The sequence below is a fragment of the Phalangium opilio genome, unplaced genomic scaffold (genome assembly GCF_054372755.1).
Source record: "Phalangium opilio isolate 3A_F unplaced genomic scaffold, DU_Popi_V2 ptg000013l_1, whole genome shotgun sequence".
NCBI classification, from domain to species: Eukaryota; Metazoa; Arthropoda; class Arachnida; order Opiliones; family Phalangiidae; genus Phalangium; species Phalangium opilio.
The window spans coordinates 15,204,640-15,216,800 of NW_028324148.1; the positions used below are offsets into that span (position 1 = coordinate 15,204,640).

At 34.9% G+C, this 12,161-nt stretch overlaps 2 protein-coding genes and 1 long non-coding RNA gene across 4 annotated transcripts; all 3 read left to right on the forward strand.

Moving 5' to 3' along the window:
- Positions 1 to 909: 909 nt before the first annotated feature.
- Positions 910 to 5,826, forward strand: LOC149709507 (uncharacterized). The gene is made up of 3 exons (XM_089864883.1): positions 910 to 1,252; positions 3,032 to 3,331; positions 4,417 to 5,826. The coding sequence occupies exons 2-3, from the start codon at positions 3,044 to 3,046 to the stop codon at positions 4,795 to 4,797; spliced, it is 669 nt and encodes a 222-aa protein (XP_089721009.1). The 5' UTR covers positions 910 to 1,252; positions 3,032 to 3,043; the 3' UTR covers positions 4,798 to 5,826.
- A 355-nt stretch (positions 5,827 to 6,181) lies between these two features.
- LOC149709508 (uncharacterized) lies at positions 6,182 to 10,202 on the forward strand. Of its 2 annotated transcripts, XR_016381378.1 has the most exons (3): positions 6,182 to 7,031; positions 7,096 to 8,696; positions 8,777 to 10,202. It is a non-coding gene; the product is annotated as an uncharacterized LOC149709508 (long non-coding RNA). The 2 variants fall into 2 exon arrangements; XR_016381377.1 differs by having other exon boundaries at positions 7,096 to 10,202.
- A 360-nt stretch (positions 10,203 to 10,562) lies between these two features.
- Positions 10,563 to 11,931, forward strand: LOC149709509 (uncharacterized). The gene is made up of 2 exons (XM_089864042.1): positions 10,563 to 10,574; positions 10,693 to 11,931. Exons 1-2 carry the CDS (start codon positions 10,563 to 10,565, stop codon positions 11,929 to 11,931), a joined length of 1,251 nt encoding a protein of 416 aa, XP_089720168.1.
- The last annotated feature ends 230 nt before the right edge of the window (positions 11,932 to 12,161 follow it).

Genomic DNA, 12,161 nt, shown 5'->3' on the forward strand with positions numbered 1-12,161 from the left:
TCGTTTTCACTTTTATTTGTTCCTTCTGTTTGATTAAAACCAACAAAATTTCATAACTTTGATTTATTTTGCTTCTGATTTGTAGCAGACGACGTAAGATTAAACCGTTGGCGTTTACCTCACCATGGAGTAGTTTGACTGTATTGATAATAGCAAAACCGTCATTACGTTACATCTAGTTCACCTCTAATAATACTCCATGGTGCTTTTTAAATTCAATTGTCCAATAGAAAACGTCCTTTTAGTTTCTATCCGTCGTCAAGGCTGGGCTTCGTTGGAATCGTTGACCGTTAACTTCCGAGGGGACCGTCGCTCCTTCAAATCTCGTACACCTGGGTTTTTAAATCATTCAAATCACATAAATCACTTCCCAAATCTACCAAATCACTAAAATAGCTATGAAATCAATCAGATCGTTCAAATTACTGCACAAATCAGTAAAATCACTATTAAATCATTCAAATCACTATTAAATCATTCAAATCACTATTAAATCATTCAAATCACTAGTAAATCATTCAAATCACTATAAAAATCACTGAAATCAATCGTAAATCAGTCAAATCACTATACAAAGCAGTTAAATCAAGAAATCATCAAATCATTAAAATCACTAGCAAATCATTCAAATCACTAGAAAATAATTCAAGTCACTAGCAAATCATTCAAATCACTAGCAAATCATTCAAATCACCGACAAATCATCCAAATCCTTCAAATCACATAAATCGTATCGAATTCATCGTAAAATCGGCGCCAAATGAGCAAATCAGTCGAATCATTCCTAAATCATTGAAATCATCAAAATCGAAAATGATTTCAAATCTCGTAGGCTCTGATGAGTAATGACGGCCCCCTCGGTTCCGTTACTTTCTGTAGCCTCAGATCCGAGTGCGCAGTGAGCACGTGACACAGCCTTGAACATTTTTGAATGTTTCTGTCATTTATGAGCTAAGCCAGAACAGAAGCCTAGACCCATCTTATCTGGGGAATTTTTAGCCAGTTTAGTTTTGCTTTCAGTTTCGCGTTGGCTTGATGTTTTGTGGATTTTATCTGTATGTGTCAGTTCAGTTGTAGTTTAGCTTCAGTTTGAACTGTTGCGTGTGCCTATATAAACGCGTGCCTTACTTGCAAAACATTCAGTTCGTAAAGTTTTTGAACAGAAAGAAAACACGGTTAGTTTTTTTACGCCCAGACAGGCCCAAGCCCATCTTCACAAGGACAAGTTCATCACCAGAAGTTCGGAGTTAAGGTAAGAATATCATAGTTATTTAAGTTTAATTAAGAATTTTAACTTGTAAAATGGTCAGGGAGTCTAAAATATCAAGTAAACGATAGATGTCGGAAATTATATTCAAATTTACCAATTTCTTTCTGTTAAATTCAAACTCTCTGTTAAATTAGTTATTTGTATTTTGAAATTTGTGCTTATAAAACGTTATTAGTGATTTTAACCTTTGTCAGTTTATTTATTTATTTGGACTAGATACGTACAGGCAAGCTAAACTTCATTCAAAATACAGTTTTTTCAATAAATATCATTTATTCAAGGTTAATTATAGGATAATAAGGTATTTTACATGTTTTTCTATATTTTACCCTTCATATTATAGGCTAGGTTATGTTAGGTTATGTTTGGTTTGGTTAGGCTAGGTTTGGTTTGGTTTGGGTTTGGTTTGGTTTGGGTTAGGTTATGTTTGGTTTGGGTTAGGTTATGTTTGGTTTGGGTTAGGTTATGTTTGGGTTAGGTTATGTTTGGTTTGGTTATGTTTGGTTTGGTTATGTTTGGTTTGGTTATGTTTGGTTTGGTTATGTTTGGTTTGGTTATGTTTGGTTTGGTTATGTTTGGTTTGGTTATGTTTGGTTTGGTTATGTTTGGTTTGGTTATGTTTGGTTTGGTTATGTTTGGTTTGGTTAGGTTTGGTTTGGTTATGTTTGGTTTGGTTATGTTTGGTTTGGTTTGGTTAGGTTTGGTTTGGATAGGTTAGGTTTGGTTTGGATAGGTTAGGTTTGGTTTGGATAGGTTAGGTTTGGTTTGGATAGGTTAGGTTTGGTTTGGATAGGTTAGGTTTGGTTAGGTTAGGTTAGGTTAGGTTAGGTTTGGTTTGGATAGGTTAGGTTTGGTTTGGATAGGTTAGGTTTGGTTTGGATAGGTTAGGTTTGGTTTGGATAGGTTAGGTTTTGTTTTGGGTTTGGTTAGGTTAGGTTTGGTTTGGATAGGTTAGGTTTTGTTTTGGGTTTGGTTAGGTTAGGTTAGGTTTGGTTTGGATAGGTTAGGTTTTGTTTTGGGTTTGGTTAGGTTAGGTTATATTTTTAGATATTTTATGGTATTTGGTGGCTAGGAAGAAGGAACTGGTCGAGTTTTTATGGTCATGAAAATACTGATTAAAATAGTTTATTATCATATAATTAACCTCCAAGAAATGATATTTCTAAGCTAAAGTAAAGTTTTTTGGTTAGTTGTGCCAAAAAATCGTTATTAACTTAAAATCGTGTTAATTAAAGTTACACAGCACTTGGCCAAATTGGTCTGCCCTTCAGGGGGAAAGTCAAAACAATTTTTTTTTTTTGGAAATCTCAAACAAATAATAATTTTAAATCCTTGAACATTGGTCCTCAAAATTGAATACAAGTATCTAGCCCCTTTATATAGAATAAAGATCTAGACACAATGTAATTATTTTATTATAAACTTATCATAGGAAACGGTAACCCCCGCCCCCCCCCCCCCGCCTACACACCAAAACGAAATATATCACTTCTATGGATGTCTCTTTTAAAACAAGCCAAATACCTCTATTTAAGTCCTTTCTAAGACTGCAACGCGATACAAACGCCGTTTTTTTTAAAAGCTTATATTTCAAATAGGAAGGAAATGAAACCAGGAAACCAGTCCTTTATAAACCCCCCAATTCAAACTCTAAAACCTTTAATTCGTAAAAGACTAATTTCCCCTTTTAGTAGCAAGATTAAAATTGCGTATTCTTCCGTCACGTATTTAGTTTTAATTTAGTTAATATTTGAAATCCAGAGTAAATTCAAGATGTCGGACAGTCCATTTGCCGAGTGCGATATCTGTCGCAAATCGTTTAGCGGTCCCGAACCGTTTAACGAACACTTGTCATCTAAAGCTCATGAGAAGAAAATGGTTGAGTCGCGAAAGAAGTTGATGTACACTCCCGTTACTCCCGAGGAAGAAGCGGAAAGTGGGAAAATACGTTGTCAAGTTTGCAATGTTTCCATGACAGGAGAAAAGGCTTTGAAACAACACGAGAGTGGGAGCAAACATCTATCGAATCTTAAAAAGCAAAACATCATGAGCAATATTAAGGTATGTGCATGAAGTTTGTTTTTATTATTATTATTATAAAGGGTTGTATTATTATTAAAAGGTCAGGGAACACTTGGGAATTAATGATCAGGGAATCATTGAAATGGGACATAAATGATCAGGGAGACGTTAAAATGGGACATAAATGATCGGGATACATTAAAATGGGACATAAATGATCAGGGAGTCGTTAAAATGGGACATTAATGATCAGGGAGTCGTTAAAATGGGACATTAATGATCAGGGAGTCGTTAAAATGGGACATAAATGATCGGGATACATTAAAATGGGACATTAATGATCAGGGAGTCGTTAAAATTGGACATTAATGATCAGGGAGTCGTTAAAACGGGACTAAAGTGGTCGGGGAATCATATAAACTGGACTAAAATGGTTGGGAAGTCATTAAAACGGGATTAAAATGGTCGGGCAATCATTAAAACGGGACTAAAATGGTCGGGCAATCATTAAAACGGGACTAAAATGGTCGGGCAATCATAAAAACGGGACTAAAATGGTCGGTCAATCATAAAAACGGGACTAAAATGGTCGGGCAATCATAAAAACGGGATTAAAATGGTCGGACAATCATTAAAACGGGATTAAAATGGTCGGGCAATCATTAAAACGGGATTAAAGTGGTCGGGCAATCATAAAAACGGGACTAAAATGGTCGGGCAATCATTGAAACGGGATTAAAGTGGTCGGGCAATCATAAAAACGGGACTAAAATGGTCGGGCAATCATTGAAACGGGATTAAAATGGTCGGACAATCGTTAAAACGGGATTAAAATGGTCGGGGATTCGTTAAAATTGTTTTAAAATAGATTAAAAACGTGAGGGAATTTTAAAAAATAGTTCAAAGGTCTAAAAATTTCAAAAATAGCCCAAATGATCAGAGAGTGTTTTAATTTAAAATAAATAGCCCAAATGATCCGGGAGTGTTAATAAATCTGGAAATTAGATTTTAGTGTGTGATGCATTATTTCTATTTTGGGGAAATCTCGGGAAATATTGAGGGAATATCTGAAAAAGTTGGTTAGAAATTTCAATGCAAATTTTGGGGTCCACATTTATTTCTAGTTGGATGAAAACGTAGCTAGCGTTGACCACAATGGCGTCCTTAAATGCGAGCCATGCTCGAAAAGTTTCTCGGGTCCCGAAAGCTACCAACAGCACCTGAAAAGCAAAAAGCACGCTCGTAAAATGGAGTTGCTTAACATGAAGAGTCAACTGAATGGAGGGGCGGTTCCATCTTGCCCCCCGCCAACTGAGGCGGACCCCAATGTTCCTCAGGGTCGATTGTACCCTGACTTGGGAGATGACTACAAAATAGTTCATCAAGAAATACAAAATCGTGGTCAAGCTGCCGTTGACGATAAAACCAAACCTGGATGTTTCTCATTCAAGAATATTTTTAAGAAGGAGAAGAAAGAGGACAAGAAACTGAAGAATAAACCCTAAACCCTTTGATTCTCCCCCACAAATTTGGCCTATTTTGAAGGACATTACAATTTTGGCCTATTTTGAAGGATATTCTCATTTTGGCCTATTTTTGTAGGACTTTCTCTTTTTTGGCCTATTTTGTAATGTAGGACGTTCTAATTTTGTCTTGCAGGTTTTCAATTTACCTTATTCCCGATGCATCATGCATGTGCCAAGGCTTAGCTCGCGTGGGTCATAATGACGCGTCGTCTGCTTATAGTTTTGAAACTTTCTGCTTTGAAGCGGACGACGCGATGTTTTGACACAGATTTATCATTAAAAATCGCGTGTTAAGCCTTGGCATGTGTATCAGGAATAAAGTGAATTTAAAAACTTAAAAAAAAAGTTAAGGTTAAATTTAAATTTAAAATTTAAAAATTAAACCCTGCATAGAAAATAGGGTTCAACATTTAAAGTTACATTTAAACTTTAATAAAAAATATTATTATAAAAATATTTACTCAACATTATATTATAAATGTTTTAATTTAATTTAATTTTAATTATCCAAATTTTTAAAAAATAAAAATAAATTTTTAAAATCTTAATTTAATTTAACCAAAACATTTTTTAAAGGGATAATTTAATGCAATAATTATTAATTTTAATATTAATTCCTAGCCCTAAATTTAGGCTTAAATTGATATTGTTTAACTTAACTATAATATTTAATTGAATTTAATTAATTAATTAATTAAAAATAATCGTTGCTTTTAAATGGTATCATTTAAGCCTATTTTTAAGCTTAAGGAGTTGATTTAGAATTGAATAATATTGCGTTGAATTTTCCCTTTAAAAGTTTTTTTCTTCTTAAATTGAAATTAAAATTAAAAATTAACTGTATTTTAATTTTTTTTAATTTGGTTTAATTAAAATTAAATTAAATTAAATTTCATCATTATTCAGTGTATTACTATTTTTGTTTATTATTTTATTATGCTTAAAATATGGATTAAAAACATTTGTGACATTTTAAGTCAAATTCAAAATTATTTTGTGAAAGTTTGTTATTTGTGTTTAATAAAAATTGTAAAAAAAAATTTTTTTCAGTTTAAAAATTCTACAAAGAAAAAATGTAGATAAAATTTTAAATTCTAGTTAATTAAATTTAACTATGTATTCATTTAGGAAGTTAGGATCTGCGTTAAAATTTTAAAATTGGCGAAATAAAGTTGAAAGGTTAAAAAAAAAGTTAAAAAAAAGAAATTTTTAAGCACATTTTACTCTAATTAATTTTAAACTCAAAATTCAACAGTTTTTCTTTTTTTTTTATTTTGAACAATTCCATGAAGTGCCAAACTTCCTAGCTCAAATTATTCATATTTTGAATAAACATTACAATACTGCCGTTTTTTACTTTTGCGCTCTTTAGAGCTCGAAAGTATTGTTCCGACCTCTGTTGGCTGGTCGGCTGGCTGGATTTGGTGTAACCGCATAATAAGATTCTTCATAAATAAACTTTTTGAATTTCAAATTTCCCGCGAATTTTCGACTCGAAATTCATCCGTAGTTCACGTTACACCTCATAGGTGGCGTAACGTATTTAATTTCAATTGAAATTATTTTCCCGTCGGCGCCGGGCCTCGAACCCGCGATATCCCAATCCATACGAGACGTCAGTGAAGACGCCCGGCCGCGCGCTCTACCACGAAGCCACGCTTGCTTGTAATATAAAGCGAGATAAATTATACTGAAGAGAAGAAAGAGAGAGTTAGGATATGGACCCCCCCCCCCATCTCCCCGACGCCCGCACTTACTGCGTGGGTTTAGCGGGAGACGAGAGAGAGAGAACTGTGCAACTGTATGGACCCCCCACCTCCCCGACGCCCGCCACTGGATGCTGTCGAATATATATTGTATCGCGCTAGAGGAGGAGAGACAGTTGCTTGCAATTTTTTTTTGCAATTTATAATTATTATATATCTTTTTAATCCTAGGCAAGATTAGATTTCTACTTGGGAACTTAAACATTACAATTAATATTATCATATTAATCAAAAAAGAAATTAAGGTTCTCCCCGACAGAAGGCGCGCTAAGCAGAGAGAGTTTTCTAATTTCACCAATGATATCGTTTTTTAAGACTCGTCTGCTTAAAAGTTAGGCAGGTTGATTTACTAATAAAATTAAATGTATTAACAAAATGAAACTCGAGTCAGCGTTTTAAAACTATAACTAGTTTGGGACGGAGGTACCATTGCTCACTATTTGTTTGGCAAGTTTAAAATTAAATGATCACTTAACGGAACTGACATAAAATAATAGGTAGATTTTTGCAGAATTAAATTGCAGATTCTTTGCAAAATTAACTAATCATTTTGGCAGTTTCCGCTCTCGCTGGGTTCATCTACTAATAACAGTTACGTAAGTGATAATTATAAAAATAAAATCAACAATCTCATAAAATCAACAACTCAAAATATAAAATGAAATTTATGATCAAAATGAATCTAATTTCAATCAACGACAAACGGAATCAACGTGTTCATCTCTCCATCCACGGAAATATGAAATTTCTACATGAAACATGAAAGTGCTATCAACCTAACAATTTTTAGAAATGTAATTTTAATCAGTGAAACATACTCATTTAAAGTTAACTAATTATAAGTCGCTAATTTGATTATTATATTTAAAAAAAATTATATTATTTAAGTAATAAATTTAACGATGGTGTTGATAGTACCAATAGAGTATTCAAGGATTGATTACGTTAATATCAACATATCAAACAAAAAGTATTTAATTATAATTTGGAATTTCAATTTAAATTTATACAGTTTTTTAAATGCCCATTGAGATTCAGAGTCTGTCACTGAATGTTGAAGATCTCCAGTCTCTGCCAAGTGATTTAAATTTTCAGACCCTCTCTGTGGGAAAGGGGGAATTAAATTAACGAGACTTACAAACTGACATCATCCTTAAATTAAATAAGGATTATAAATGAAAATTTAAATCAAGGTATTGAAGGTTTAATTAACGTTACTTTGAAAGTATCGAATTAAAAATTTACAACTTAAGCTCATCAATAAAAAGAACATTAAGATAATTATTAATAGGCATAAACAATCATCAATAAAAAGAACATTAAGATAAATATTAATAGGCATAAACAATCATCAATAAAAAGAACATTAAGATAATTATTAAAAGGCATGGGCATGGACAATTTTACTCGGACCCCGAGTCCCCGACTCCCCGTCCCGATACACTAAAGACCGAGGCTTAAACCTCGTAGCTCGCGGCCATCTTTATTGTTTACATCATGGGCTCGTCACTACAGGGTAGGAAATAAGACAGGTTTACAAGTCCCAAACCAGTTTATTAATTGCTCGGACCAGTTTATTTATTCCAAAAGTTGGGGTCAGTGGTATCAGGGAGCACTTTATTAATTAGGGTTTTTGGAAAAAATAGACGGTGGGACCAGTTTATAAATTCGGGGTTCCTTTTTAGAATTTTTCTATCTCAACTCATTTTCTACCAATTCTACTCCTAGGTAGTTAGTACTCCTTGGCTACAACTTCCCTACAAAAGTTTTGTATTCTATTGACTATTGATCTTGTCTAGCGTCTATACTCTAGAATGAGTCTCTTGTAGTCGACAGTCTAGACCATAGCCAGTACTAGTTGTCAGTAATCGTATTTCTCAGTAGTGCATGGTCACATTACAAGATTTTGATCTGGCTTACTGATAGCGAGAGAAGATATTGCCGCTGAATTTATGGAAAATGCAATAAGGAATAAGGCTAGTTCAGAAAAGGATTAAGAACTTCAAATATCATTAGACATGTTGATTGATATTTAGTGGCAACTAGTTGAAAAATTGTGATAAGAAATAAAAGTTAACTGTTATGGATTGTTATATGCTACTTTTTCCTACAGTAAAAAATTCAAATTCAATTAGAATTTCCAGCTTCTTTACTTTTGTGTCTTTACGTGCTTTTTATTCTCACCATTTTAGAAATTTAATTTATAGTGGGACCGGTAAAATAATAATTAATGCGAGGGTCACTGGTCCCAAGGACCACCACCACATCCGCAACACCAATTCGCCGCAACCCACTCCGAAACAGACGAGCGCCTGAAAGGCTCAACCTATGAGACAGCAGCTAAACCAAGTTTTCACCATAATAACAATAACCTCATGAAGGACAGTATAAATAATGAGTTTAAACAAACTTTTCACCATAATAACAATAACCTCATAAAGGACAGTATAAATAATGACTTTAAACAAACTTTTCACCACAATAACAATAACCTCATAAAGGACAGTATAAAATAGTGACTTAAACAAAGTTAAATCTGAATTACAATCTACCTCATTAAGCTCAACCAAACTGTTACAAATGCATAGCGCAATATTACAAGTTGCCAATGATCTTCGAATTTTATTGTTAAACCCTCACATTATCTTAAGACTCATACAGTCACTGGGTTTTAATCTCACGGGAGAGTATTGCTATATTCGTAATTCCCGCCTATTCCAAACACAACCTAGATGGCGCCCCATCCTCAGATATCGATTGATTGTAACCCCCATTTTCTAATTGGCCATATGTCTAATCAGCGCCACTAGCGGATGGTCTGAAAACTACTCCCATAGAGACTAGGTATATTTAAGCGGGTTTGCAGAATTTCCGACAGATGGCGCGGCGTTCGAGCCACCTGGCGGAAATTCTGCAAACCCGCTTAAATATACCTAGACTCTATGGGAGTAGTTTTCAGACCATCCGCTAGTGGCGCTGATTAGACATATGGCAAATTGTCTGTTTACCAGGCAAATTCAAGGGGGGCTGCCATTGCGTCTTAGTAGTTTTTGATACCGCCATCTAGCGTCGAAGTAAAGCGTAAAATTCGGTATTTTTGTCTCTTTAAACGTCGGTGTTTAAAGCCATCTAGCGTTCAAAAGCAGGAAGTTCAAAACCTTCGTCTGAAATCCTTTGGCTCGGTGAATCCGATGATTTGAACATATTTTTTAATTCTCATTGGTAATTAGTAAGTTTTGAAAAGTAAAAATGGCAAGCTGGGGTAGAACATGTTCCGTTCTTGGCTGTAAAAGTAGTGATAGGGATTTAAGGGAGTGGAGATCATGGGTTTGCAAACTTCATTCGGGACCTGACAAAGGGTTAACTCTGTGTCATAAAGATTGTTGTTGTCCGCGGCCATTTTTAAAATACGGAATAAAATCAAAGTACAGAATTCGCTCATTAGATGGCGATTACCAAAAACTACTCACATTTTAAAAATGGGAGGTAACCTCGTACATCGCGTATAGGAGAGAACACTCCTCGCTTCTTTATCCGCACTCAAGCGGCATCCTTGCCACCCAATGTAACGAATGACCATAATCATATGGTAGAATAAATCTTGGATATTGATTAGTATATCTAGCCTAATTAATCCACCAAGACTTGAACACTACAGTTAATTACTTATTTAATTAAACTGTAAACCAAATTCTTACTAGATTGGTTTTATTCATAATCGGAATGCTATTTTATAAACAATGGAAAAAAACCTGAAAATTATAAATTTGTCGGTGTTTCGTATTTGAATCTCCCGCTTATGCATGTATCATTCTCGCCTAATATATAAATCCTTGTAATAGAGTGTATCCTTGTAAAGAAAGTATTAAAGACAGAACTGTTGTTATCTTGTTACAGTTACTAGTATGACTTAGCGAAGCATTTGTCTTTATTAATTAGATCGAACATTCGTTAGTAAATTATATAACAAAACGAAACATGGTGCCAGAAGTGAGTGGACCTGTTCTCCCGCTCAATCTTTTTCTTTTTGCTTCGTTACCCTTCGCGTCTTCCCTCAGTTTGAGTTTTCTCCGCGCCGAGGCTTAACTATCGTCTCCGTACTACGTAGTTCTTTGTTTTTACGCCTCGGGTATACGTCTCCCCGATGTCGTCGCCTCCCGTTGCTCATATTCCTCCGCCTTCCGCTGTTTCTCTGGAAGGGGATGTGTTTGCGAACTGGAAGTTATTTAAAGCACAATGGGACAACTACGAAAAGGCTACTGGACTTTCTACACAGTCTGCAGACATTCAGAAGGCTACGTTTTTAACGGTAATGGGAACACCTTGCTTTCAAATTTACCAGGATCTTTCTTTAACGCCAGCCCAGTCTGCAACAGTGGCTCTAATACAAACTGAACTAGAAAAACATTTTGAACCTCTAAAAAATGAAATCTATGAACGGTACATCTTTAACACCGCATCGCAGCTATCATCTGAATCGATAGACCAGTACGTACAGCGCCTAAAGAAACTCGCTAAAACTTGTGGTTATGCTGCCGCCCATGTCGAAGAATTCATACGTGATCGTCTCGTCCTTGGAATGCAAGACACTAAATTTCGTCCTCAACTCTTAAACAAACCGAAACTTACATTGGCTAAAGCACTCGACATGTGTCGAACCAATGAACTGACTAGTACTCAAGTCAAGAATCTGGGTGAGGTTCCTGGAGAACCACTTAATGTACATCTTGTACAGAAAACCTCGAAGCATACAGGCAAACCAAAAGCGAAGAAAAAACCACCACTGCTCAAAAACAATTGTTCTTATTGCGGAGGCATGCATATTCAAGATAGACAAGCATGTCCCGCGTTTGGTAAAACTTGCAGTAACTGTCAACAAACAAACCATTTTGCACGTTGCTGTAAATCGGACACAACTCAGTCAACGCCGAGACTACACAATTCTCGTAAACAGAATCGTAAACAAGTACATGTGGTCGATACATATCAGCAAGAGGATTTGCCAGACTCAGACACCTCTTGTTATGCCATTGGACCAGCTACGAGTGGAAACAAATATTATACCGTCCTACATATCCCTAGCAGCGAAAGAAGAACTACTACAAAAGTTAAATTTCAGCTGGATTGTGGATCGACTTGTAATGTCTTAAGTAAGAAACTCTATGATTCCTTACCAGACACACACAAGCAACTTGAAAAGGACACAACTCAACTCCATTGCTATAATGACTCAGTCTTAGAAGTCATTGGCGTAGCAACCATTCGATTCACCTTTAGGGATAAGGAATTTCCTCTGGAATTTCAAGTAGTAAAAGATATAAGAAAACGAAACAGTCGGGGTCAATGAATATAGTAATACTAATTCTAGTCACTAGAGGGCGCGCAAAAGTGTAATCTGGCCGGGGCCATCTTGTTACAAATATAAATAAACAAACAAACAAACAGTACAACAAACGGAACATTCTCATATTTTCTTGTAAAACCAATAAATTTTGTACTCGCATTTTGTAAAACAACTTATTGTTCCTAAAATTGTAATCTTTTAAAATAAATTTTTGTTACGTAAAAAAATTAAAT